Below are 11,763 nucleotides of genomic sequence, written 5' to 3'. Positions count from 1 at the left end.
ACCCTCACTTTAGTTCAGGACAACCCTGAAAGATCTCTGATCTTCAGAACTTGTAACAGGGTCAGCTAAGGTCTTCAATAATATTGCATTACAAATCAACTTCTCCCTCTGCCCAACCTTGCTTATTTCTCTTCCCCGCACTGGTGTTAATCCTGAGTGCGCTCCCTGATAAACTTCCCCCATGCAAATCTCCATGCAAATCTCTATCTGGGGGGTCTGCTTTTCAAAAATCCTAACCTGCTCCATTTATGGAACTTTATAACACTGTTCATTAGAACAGCTCATTAGAGGTTGAACACTTGACATATAAAGAAGTACAATAAGAGAACACAAGTGATTCAGTCAGTAAGTCCTACTAATCATGGAAAATTATTGATACCCTTCACTCTTACATAAAGACTTCCCAGTGTTTTTCCAAATCTCACTTTTGATGTTACTATTATATGGTTTTGCCGTGTCCCCACCCAAATCTCATCTTGAATTATAGCTCCTATAATCCCCCTGTATCATGAAACATACCTGGTGGGAGGTAATTGAATCATGGGGGAGGGCTTTTCCCATGCTATTCTCGTGATAGTGAATAAGTCTTGTGAAATCTGATGGTTTTATAAAGGGCACCTGCCCTGCACTACTCAGATGTGCCTTTGCTTCTCCTTCACCTTCCACCATGATTGTGAGGCCTCCCCAGCCATGTGGAACTTTGAGTCCATTAAAGTTCTTTATAAATTACCCAGTCTTAAGTATTTCTTCATAGCAGTATGAAAGTGGACTAATACATACTATATTTATCCCAGATGACCATTATGTCTTTGCAAAGACTTTGCTGAGTTCAAAGTTCAAAGGGCCACAGAACATTCTAAAACAGGTTTCATCTGAGTTGAAGATCTTTTAGACTCAATTTCATGGTGTTCAGGTTTTTCAAGACTCTACATTTATGATTTTGAATACTTCTCCTCCCCTTATAACCTGATAATCAAGTGGAAGTGAGGGTATTGACTGAGATAGAAGTATAAACTTGGATTAAGTTTGAGTTGAGATGTATTCGATTCAAGCAGCCTTTTTCTGGTTTTCTCTCAAAGAAAACTTTATTGCCGTTGCTATTCTCACTTGGAGAGCTAAAAGGAGCCCAGAGGAGGTACCACAGAAAAATTAGGATTTGGGTCAGGAAGAGGGTTTACCCAACCAGTGCAACATGGCATAGGTAGATTAAAGAATCGGTCATCATCAGGAAGGTATAAAGCTATTGCTAAAATACTTCAGGCACCAATCTAAGAGTGAGACAAGGAAGGAGACAGAACAAGGACCCAGGCAGACAGCTGAAAAAATAAGACATTCAACAGAATCAAGCATCTGGGACAATTTAAGGAATGTGGTTTAGAACTTCACCTGTGAATGGTACTTAGCGCTAGAGCTTCCTTTCTTAGATTGCCTGGTGCACACAGCAGGGATTAATGTATCAACTTCATGTGTGCCCTGGACTGGAAAACCTCCCAATTTTTATTTCCTTTTCCTGGCACTCATTTCCTCAAAATCTTACCCATTAAAATTGACAGTGTGGACTGGCAGATGGAGAATGTAATGGCAAAGAGAAGGCTGTAAGTTCCCTTGAATGTCTAATCCTAATCACACATGCATTTATTATTTGCACTTTTTTATTTTTTGAGACAGAGTGTCACTCTGTCATCCAGGCTGGAGTACAGTGATGTGATCTTGGCTCACTGCCACCTAGCCTCCCGGGTTCAAGCGATTCTCCTGCCTCAGCCTCCCAGGTAGCTGGCATTACAGGTGCCTACCACCATGCCTGGCTAATTTTTGTATTTTTAGTAGAGACAGGATATCACCATGTTGGCCAGGTTGGTCTCGAACTCTTGACCTCAAGTGATCTGCCCGCCTTAGCCTCCCAAAGTGCTGGGATTACAGGTGTGAGGCACCACATCTAGCCTATTTGCACATATTTCCTTGTATCAAAAGAAGCAACACCTCTTCCATATACCACATTCCAGGGCATCCTGTGATCACATAAGAACACAATCCTCCTGTCACAGGTAAGCACAGTGTACCAGGAAACAACTTGTGGGTAAACCATTGTACTCCCTCTGCCATTAGGGTAAAATTATCATGACAGGCAGCTCTGACCCCAAATCTTGCAAAATCTCAATGTGCACCTCAAGGTTGTATTGTTTTAGCCTATGATGGAACTGACAGTTGGGAAAAATGGAAAGCAAAGTTCCATCAGCCTAGATAGTCTTTTGTGGCATCCCCAAAGAGATCATAGCTGGAAAGGCAAGGATGTAATTCACTCAGAATGTAAGGCTTATGGCCAAAGTTGATGACTAATTACATAGAGTTGTAGGTTTGGGCTTTTTGCTTTCTTAAAAAACTCTGTCAGTTTGGAAAGGGACCTCCACTCCTAATTTTTAGATGCCATAGGTAATCTCCAATTGTCTTAAAGTGTGACTAAAATTTTTCAAAATAAACTTGCTCTTACTTTTTTCTTTAATTTAAAAATACCTCTATAGGTTACGTGAGACTTTTTGAAAAAGTAGTCATGGAAATATGCCCAAAATATGTCAATATCTCTATTTCCTTCCAGATTTCACTTCCTATAACTTTGACTCCCAAAAGATTAAGAATCTAAGGTTTCCACTTGGCGAAGATCCCTTCCCCAAGTGACAGGCACAAAGTCAATGCTGTATCATACCCCATCTAAAGAAAAAAGTAAACTGAAAACAAGACTAGAAAAGTCTACTATCATGCTCTGTGACCTTGAGCAACAGCTTTCTCCGCCCCTGGCCTTGGTGTCCTAACTTAAATCTCCCTCAGCTCAAAAATTACATGGCGTTATTTACATACCAAACCTGCCCTACCTACGCTTCCTGGAAACTTTACTGCTTATGAGTGTGGCTCCTCCTTCCCTTTCAATCCCTTAATTAAACAGCTTACCCCCTACAGGCTTTTGAAGTGGTAGCAGTTCCTCCTACCTCCTGCCAGAAACAGCGCTCCTCAGCATGAGAGCTGTGCCCCTCCTCGTGGCCAGGGCAGCAAGCCTTAGCCCTAGCTTCTTGCTTCTGCTTTTTCTCTGGCTAGACCGAGGTGTACTAGCCAAAGAGTTGAAGTTTGTGACTTTGGTAAGTAGACTTTTCTCATTGCTTCTTCCTTAAAATCGTGTTCCCAGCAGAGACTGATAAGGCAAGTGTCAGGTTTCATTTTATCCTTGGATTGTTCCCCCGGAGACCAGGCTCTGTTCAGACTCAGAAAGTGAATAATCAAGTTTTTCAAGTTCCTCTTAATGAAGACCTAACGTGTCCTAACAAAAAGGTCTATTTTTTAGGTCGCTGTTTTTTTAGGGGTTGCTTTTTATTTGCTTTTGCTAATTTATTTATTTACTTACTTTACAATTGCCTTGAATTCAGATTCCTTTTGACAGTCATACCAGTCACGAAGAAGCCAGAGCTGGTGCTGTTTATGTACTAAGAGCTAAGCTGGCTTCACTCAATTTAATGATTATTTGTTTGCAAGCCAAAAAACAGTTATTTTCCGAATTAAATAGTCCCTTCACCTTTGTTTATCAGGAAATTAGAACAAATATTTGTAAACAGCCTTGAAGCATAAAAGTGAATCTAAATTCGGAATTTTAGGATGACTTCCTGATATATAGATTTAGTTGACGATTAAAATCATTGGTACGTGTGACCAGTTATGAACAAAAGTGGAGGGGGAGGCTGATGCGTGATGTCAGGAAAAGAAAATATACTATTCACATTGCTTGAAAATAGATGGAAAGAGGGTTTGCAAAGTGAAGGGATTCATCATGTTACCTAAGAGTCTGATTTTCTGTTTCTGTATCTTTTTTTCCCTGTTTCACTCTTTATCTGCCTCTAAGCTGCTTCCTCTCTTTCCTCTCTTGTTTTCTTTCTCTTCCCTACATTTTTTTATTCGAGATAGTGAAAGTGGGCTGATAAGTAGGCACATTTTCTTTCTATAAGTATACTCAAAAATTATTTTTTTAATTTGGAGGAAAGTCACTTTTTCCTTAAAAATTAAAGTTCCATTTTTTTCAGCATGGGATATTCAGAACTTTTTACTTTCTACAAAATATATGATAGCCATGTGCTTATCTGAATCATGACTCTTACAGTCCAGCAAATCTTTACTAGGTCATAAGTCAACAATGACAGAAAACCAGAGAAATATACTATTAATTTATTTACAAATGATTCACCAGTTGTCAGACTTCTGTACTAAAAAACGTATACATATATAATATTGTGTGCCTTTAGGAAACCCCATGTGAGCTAGGCTTGTACTTCTGTCAATAGCTTTCTTGCCCTAATGCGCACATGAAGGAAGTGTAGGGACTGCAGAAATTGCACTGTATCTGCCACACTTGCAATACTGCAAACCGGTGACAAGCTGATTGAGTGGCAATCCTCTGAGAATTCCAAGACTCCAAGCTCACTGTACATGGTGTATTCCCTCCTCCGTATTTTACCCAAGTTAACCCAGGCTAACTTCCCTTGACTCCCAAATTGTTTTGGGTTTCCTGTATTCAGGGACTACAAGCTAATTATTTCCTAAGGAAAATCAAAATACAAAGCTAGCTCTTTTAGAACTAAAAAAAATAACGAATATTGCACAAAGCTGGTGTTAACTATTTTTTCCTACCACGGCTTCCTTCCATTAATGATAGATGAAGGGCAACTTAATACATCTTTCTTGGTCCTTATAAAACAAATTCCAACTAAGTACTTAAGCCAGAAAACATCGGTTTCTCATTTTTATTGACTAAAGAGAGTATTTGATTATAAGTAGTTAAATTATAAAAATGAGAAAATTCTTAGAAAATTATTAGGAGAACCAGAATTAATAATAACCATGATTAAAGTAGTCATATTAATAATAACCAATAGTCAATTGAGTGCTTACTGCATACAAGGCACTGTTTGAGTGTTCAGTATGAATTGTATCACATAAGCCTCTCAACAATCCTCTAAAGTAAGGTTGTTAAATAAAATATGGGATGATCATTTGAATTTGAATTTCAGATAAATAGCAAATAATTTTTTAGCGTAAGTATGTCCCATGCAATATTTTGGCATCCTGTATTTTTATTTGCCAAATCTGGCAACCATTCTATAAAGTTTTGTAAAACGTATTATTCCTATTTTATAGATGAAGAAATTGAGGCACAAAAAGTTTAAGCAACTTGCCCATGGTCACACAGATGGAATGGTGGAGACAGGATTTGACCCCAGACTATCTGACCCCAGATGCCTTTCCCTTTATCATTGGACATGGTCTTTTCCTGCTGTGTGTGTATAACCCAGCACCCAGAGCCAGTCTGAGATACCCCTGTAAGGTTTGCTAGATTAGCTTGACTCTGAATCAGCAGGTGATTCCCTTGCTTTTCCTCTGTGATCCAAGAAAAATAAATCTTCCCCAATTCTGAAAAGCTGTTCTTGGCAAAGAGAGCAGGAAACTGTCCTTGGTTCTTGTTCTCTCTGTGAACAGTCACACCATGATCTTTTAAAACAGACTAACTGCCAGGCGCGGTGGCTCACGCCTGTAATCCCAGCACTTTGGGAGGCCGAGGCGGGTGGATCACGAGGTCAAGAGATCGAGACCATCCTGGTCAACATGGTGAAACCCCGTCTCTACTAAAACTACAAAAAATTAGCTGGGCATGGTGGCGCGTGCCTGTAATCCCAGCTACTCAGGAGGCTGAGGCAGGAGAATTGCCTGAACCCAGGAGGCAGAGGTTGCGGTGAGCCGAGATCGCGCCATTGCACTCCAGCCTGGGTAACAAGAGCGAAACTCCGTCTCAAAACAAAACAAAACAAAAAAAACAAAAAAAAACAGACTAACTGAAGTGCCTTGTCCCATGAAAGGCTAGTTTGACAAGTTGTTAACAGGTGTGCATGGGAAAAAATCAGTCTCAATAGTCAAGTTAGCTTTGGGAATAGAACTGGGTTAAACTGTGTTTAAAAGGTCTCTTTAATGAAGTACTCCTCAGTCTTTAATATGCTAATACACACTGTGGCTTTCAAGGAGAAAAAATCTAGTGTTTCCCAAACCGTGTTTTCAAAACTTTGATTGTAGCATTCACCTCCCTCTTTTTTTTCACAGTGTCCTACAGAAAACACTGAGAAAATTTACATTTTTAACTTTATATAGAAAGAATGGTAAGTATGGTGAATCTGGATGTATACATCAACTAGCTTCAAAAACTATCACCCATGCAACCTTGATTCATCTATATACCCACTCGTTTCCCACACACACCCACTTGAGTTTGGTTTTTTTGTTTTTTTTTTTTTTTTTTGAGATCGAGTTTCGCTCGTTGCTCAGGCTGGCGTGCAGTGGTGCCATCTCAGCTCACCGCAACCTCCGCCTCCCAGGTTCAAACGATTTTCCTAACTCAGCCTCCCGAGTAGCTGGGATTACAGGCATCTGCCACCACACCTGGCTAATTTTTTGTATTTTTAGTAGAGATAGTGTTACTCCATGTTGGTCAAGCTGGTCTCAGAACTCCCGACCTCAGGTGATCCACCTGCCTCAGCCTCCCAAAGTGCTAGGATTACAGGCATGAGCCACCACTTGAGTTTTTTAAGTTATTTCATGCATCTCATTATTTCATCTAGAAATAGAAAACTGTCATTTCAAAACATCCTCTCTCCTTTAAGCCAGAGAAAAACCACAAGTTCAGCTGATCTAAGGCAGAAAAATTCCATCTCATTTCACCGGAGTTTTACAAAGAAAGAGATGATGAGTTACAAGGTATACACTCTTCTCATTCTTCATGGTTGACTTTCTTCAAACAGAATTCTTAATCAAGTAATATGACATTCTTGATGAAAGTAGCCTCCAAATTCTCAGCACATAATCTATCCACTGGAATGGGTAACTTTCACATTATGGTGGGGCAAATTCAAATGACACCAGCCAGAACACATTTTCAGGGACAGCAGTCCTTCAGGTTCTTTCCTACTCCCACTCTTAAGGCTGGAAATCCAATCTTATACACCAATAACAGACAAATAGAGAAGCAAATCATGAGTGAATTTCCATTCACAATTACTACAAAAAGAATAAAATACCTAGGAATACAACTCACAAGGGATGTGAAGGACCTCTTCAAGGAGAACTGCAAACCACTGCTCAAGGAAACAAGAGAGGACACAAACCAATAGAAAAAAATCCCATGCTCATAGATAGGAAGAATCAGTATAGTGAAATTGGCCATACTGCCCAAAGTAATTTATAGATTCAATGCTATTCCCATCAAGCTACTATTGACTTTCTTCACAGAATTAGAAAAAATTTATTTAAATTTCATATGGAACCAAAAAAGAGGCTGTATAGCCAAGAAAATCCTATGCAAAAAGAACAAAGCTAGAGAAATAGTGGATACTATACTGGAAGGCTATGGTAACCAAAACAGCAAGGTACTGGTACCTAAACAGATATATATACCAATGGAACAGAACAGAGGCCTCAGAAATAACACCACACATCTATAACTATCTGATCTTCGACAAACCTGACAAAAACAAGCAATGGGGAAAGGATTCCTTATTTAATAGGAATAAGAAATGGGGAAAGGATTCCTTACTTAATAAATGGTGTTGGGAAAACTGGCTAGCCATATGCAGAAAACAGAAACTGGACCCCTTCCTTATACCTTATGCAAAAATTAACTCAAGATGAATTAAAGACTTAACCATAAAACCTAAAACCATAAAAACCCTAGAAGAAAACCTAGGCAATATCATTCAGGAAATAGGCCTGTTATTAACTTTCTAATGCTGTTTGCTAGAATAGAAGCTGAAAGTCACACCTAGGAAAGCACTGAATTTTCATTAAGTCAAGCTCCAGCATTATTGACCAGGTTTTGCCACAGGCAGGTCATTTAATCCAGCTGAGTTTCAAGTTCTCCAAAAATAAAGTTGAGGATAATGATCATAACCATGCTTCCCACTTTATAGAGTTGTCTTTAGGATGAAATAACATGATATACATATAAACATGTGAACCATGATACAAATGCCAGAAGTCATCAGTCTAAAACAGAAGCTTTCCAACTATTTGTATAAAATCTAGACGATCATTAATATTTCTTTTCTGTCATAGTAAAATACACATAACATAAAATTTACCATCTTAACCATTTTTCAGTGTACAGTTCAATGGCATTGAGTACATTTACATTTTTGTGCTGTCATCGCCACCATTCATTTCTAGAACTCCTTTCATCTTGTAAAATCAAAACTCCATGCCCATTAAACAATAGCTCCCAATTTTTCCCTTCCCCAGTCCCTTGCAATCACCATTCTACTTTCTGTCTCTATGCATTTGACTATTCTAGGCATGCCACATAAATGGGATCATACAGTAGTTGTTCTTTTGTAACTGGCTACTTAGCATAATATCCTTGAGTTTCTAGATCATCCTTTATTATTTTTGAGCTTATAAATTTAATAGGTGCACATGTATAATTTGAAGGGAGCAAAGAAAAGAGAAGAGAGATAGTAAATAGTTACCATCTCTACTAGAGCCTTAAGTTAACTACATAGCCTGCTTGTACTTAAGTCTTCCCCATATGTAAATTCTAACCTGTTTTCTCTTAGATAAACACATTTCTATGTGTCAAGTATGGCTTGAGGGGTAGGGCTGGAGGTGAGAATGCTGAGGGGCTACTAACACAGTTTAGGCAAAGCATAATGAAGACCTGAGTTGGGTCACAATGCAGTAGAATTGGAAAGGATAATTTTTTAAAAATATGTGAAGGCAGAATCTCTGTGGGTTGAATGTAAGGAAGAAAGAAAAACCAAATGACCCTGAGTTTTCTAATTTGGGTTACTGGAAAGACAACAATGCTATGGGAATAGAATACATAAAAGTCACTAAACAGTTGAAATTATTAAAAAGGAATGTGATAATATTCTGTACTACACAATATAATATAGCACAAATGCAGGCTTATGAACCAGACCACCTGGGTTTGAATGCCAACTCAACCCCTTACTATCTGTGATTTTGGATGAGTAACTTTACCTATCTGTGCCTCTGTTTTATCATCAGTAAAATGAAGATAATAGTATCTAATGAAGTTATTGCGAGGCTTAATTGAGTTAATATGAAGAAAGTACTCATAAGTCTCTCTGGGAAATGGTGCAAACATTGTTAACTATTATTAATATAAATATACTAACACAATTACCCCTGTGTGTGTTTTATAATGTTCATATAACCAGTTAATTAAAATGTCAGATTGTTTTTAAATTTATTCCCTCCATCCTCAAAAGGATGAAGTCTTGACACATCTCTGTTAAGTTTGATGAGCTTTCTTTCCAGCATCAGGCCCCGGTCCAATAAAAATTGGAGAACTATACAGTCAAAAGGTGACTCCAAGAATGAATTGGATTTAACTCATTGATTTACTGATCCATCAATGTACTGCTCCTTTCCTTCATTTTGACTAGAATAAACTACTACTACTACCTTTTATGTGACTTCATCATCACTATTCATGTTTAAAAAATACCTTTGAGCACAGGCATGAATTTCTTAAGCCCTGTAAACCATTTTTTCACTTCTATTGAAGTGAAAATTGCAATTATAGCTATCACATTGTGAGTATCCACCAGATGTCAGACTCTTTACTTTTCATATTTTGAATCCCCCAAATTACCCATAAGGCATATAATATTGCCTTGATAATTACATAAGAGTCATAAAAAAGAAGCTGGGGCCAGGTGTGGTGGCTCATGCCTATAGTCTCAACACTTTGGTAGGCCAAGGTGGGAGGACAGCTTGAGGCCAAGAGTTCAAGATCAGTGTGGGCAACCTTGCAAGACCCCGTCTTTACCATTTTTCTTTTAATCAGTGTAGTATGGTGGCATGAACCTGTAGTCCTAGCTACTAGGGAAGTTAAGGCTAGAGGATCACTTGAGCACAGGAGTCTGAGGCTACACTGAGCTGGGATCACACCATTGCACTCTAGTCTGAACAACAGGGAAAGATCCTGTTGGCTTATAAAAATATGTACCAGAGGCTGGATGCAGCAACTCATATCTGTAATTCCAGCACTTTGGAAGGCTGAGACAAGAGAATAGCTTGAGGCCAGGAGTTCAAGACAGGCCTGGTAAACACAGCAAGACTTCATCTCTATAAAAAAGAAAAAAAGGTCAAATTTTCAGGACAGACCTGAAATTAGTGAGTGGTGTGTATGCTGACAGAAGCAGACTTGAGTCATTCAAAGCAGACACGACATCAAGAACAAAGGCCCTGAGACTTGAGCAAACTTAATATATTGGATGTAACACCAGGGGGCCCATGTGGGTAAGCTGAGGACATCAAGGTGAGGATATCAAGGTGAGTAGGGGCCAGATCAGGTAAGATCTTGTGAGCCCCTTGTAAGGACTCTGAATTTATGCAAAGAGCAACAGAACATGATATAATGTCTAAAAGTGATGCAGATATAAAAGAAACAAGAATAGCCACATACAATTGATAACTGTTGGAGCCAGTGGTGGGCTCATGATAAAATCTCCACTTTTGTATCCCTTTACATTTTCCACAAAAGAATGTTTAATACAATGAAAGGACATTCGAGGGTTCTAAGCAATTAAGTGACTTCTGATTGATATTTTATAAAAGAGCATGTGACTGCTGAATGGAGAGAGGGACTGGATATAGCCTCGACTGTACTCACCAGGTCCTCCACACCCTAAGCCACGTTCCAGATTTGTTTAGCAGATTCAGTGGAACAGGGTCATTCGTGGGGGCACCAAACCAAAAGTACTTTTAAAAACAGTTACTGTGATTTAAAAGGGTGAAGTGATTGTAGTGCAATGGGGAAACAGTGGGCCACGTATCATGAGAATTAGGAGAACTAGACAGTTACACAATCTCTTCGATTGTGTAGTTTTCTTACTTGCTCAGTGCAGCAGTAGTACCAACCTGTCCTCACAAGGGGATGTAACAATTAAAAGAGATAGCAGGGGAAAATTCTACAAACCATGGAGGGTTGTGCAAATGTAAGGAATTGTTATCATCTTAAATGTCTTTCTATTACAGTTACCACTACTACTGCAAATAATCCTAATTGCTAAAAAGGTGTGTTAGGTTTTTAAAAGATTTCATAGAATATGATTGCTGGACTGAAAACAGAGGTAATAAATAATTGGTAGAGCAGCAATTAGGAAGATTGCTCTACCACAGATTTAAAAGAATGCCTTGGCATAGTTCAAGGACTCCAGCTGAATTTTGAAACTTCAAAAGCTCAAGGAATACCAGCTTCACATTTGGCTGGGGGAGGGGTGTGTGCACACATTTTGATTTCCAGCCCCAGAGGTGAGGAATGGTTTATTAAGTGTTTCTCTGGGACATCCCTTCCAAAGAGTTCATAGCATGTTTGAGCAACACTTAAACACTTAGGAAACACTTAAAACCTACTGAAATGTAGGGGAATACAATTATTTATGAGTATGGGCCAGAGTGAGAAAGCTTGCCCAAGTCTCATGATTATGTTTCAGTTCTCTGCTCTTTAAAACACACTCAGCTAAGGTGACCACACTTGTTTTTCTCTCTCAGGCCATTCTGTCATTTAGTTGTATAACCTCAGTTCTATTCTTTCAATAATATACATAGTTCATGGTGCCTTCAGGGTAGTTTCTGTATCAAAGTTTTGGTTTTTTCCTATACAAAACACACATTCTCTCTCTCTCTCTCTCTCTCTCTCTCTCTCTCTCTCTCTCTCTC

The 11,763-nt window shown here is 38.9% G+C and overlaps 1 protein-coding gene across 3 annotated transcripts in view; it reads left to right on the top strand.

The window, feature by feature from the left end:
- The first annotated feature begins 2,918 nt into the window (after positions 1-2,918).
- The window catches only part of ACP3 (acid phosphatase 3), a 52,766-nt gene continuing 43,921 nt past the window's right edge, over positions 2,919-11,763 (top strand). Inside the window, exons 1-2 of one of the 3 annotated variants that reach the window (XM_032266581.1) lie at positions 3,039-3,128; positions 5,173-5,359. In XM_032266581.1, the coding sequence (XP_032122472.1) occupies positions 5,213-5,359 (147 nt within the window). In that variant the 5' untranslated portion in view covers positions 3,039-3,128; positions 5,173-5,212. Of the gene's footprint in view, positions 3,129-5,172; positions 5,360-11,763 lie in introns of all 3 variants that reach the window. The other 2 variants (XM_032266591.1, XM_032266594.1) reach the window with 2 other exon arrangements.

Source organism: Sapajus apella, unplaced genomic scaffold, assembly GCF_009761245.1.
Source record: "Sapajus apella isolate SASKATOON/1434 unplaced genomic scaffold, GSC_monkey_1.0 scaffold4, whole genome shotgun sequence".
NCBI classification, from domain to species: domain Eukaryota; kingdom Metazoa; phylum Chordata; class Mammalia; order Primates; family Cebidae; genus Sapajus; species Sapajus apella.
The sequence above is the reverse complement of the archived record's forward strand: the minus strand, read 5'-3'. Positions and strand labels throughout refer to the sequence as shown.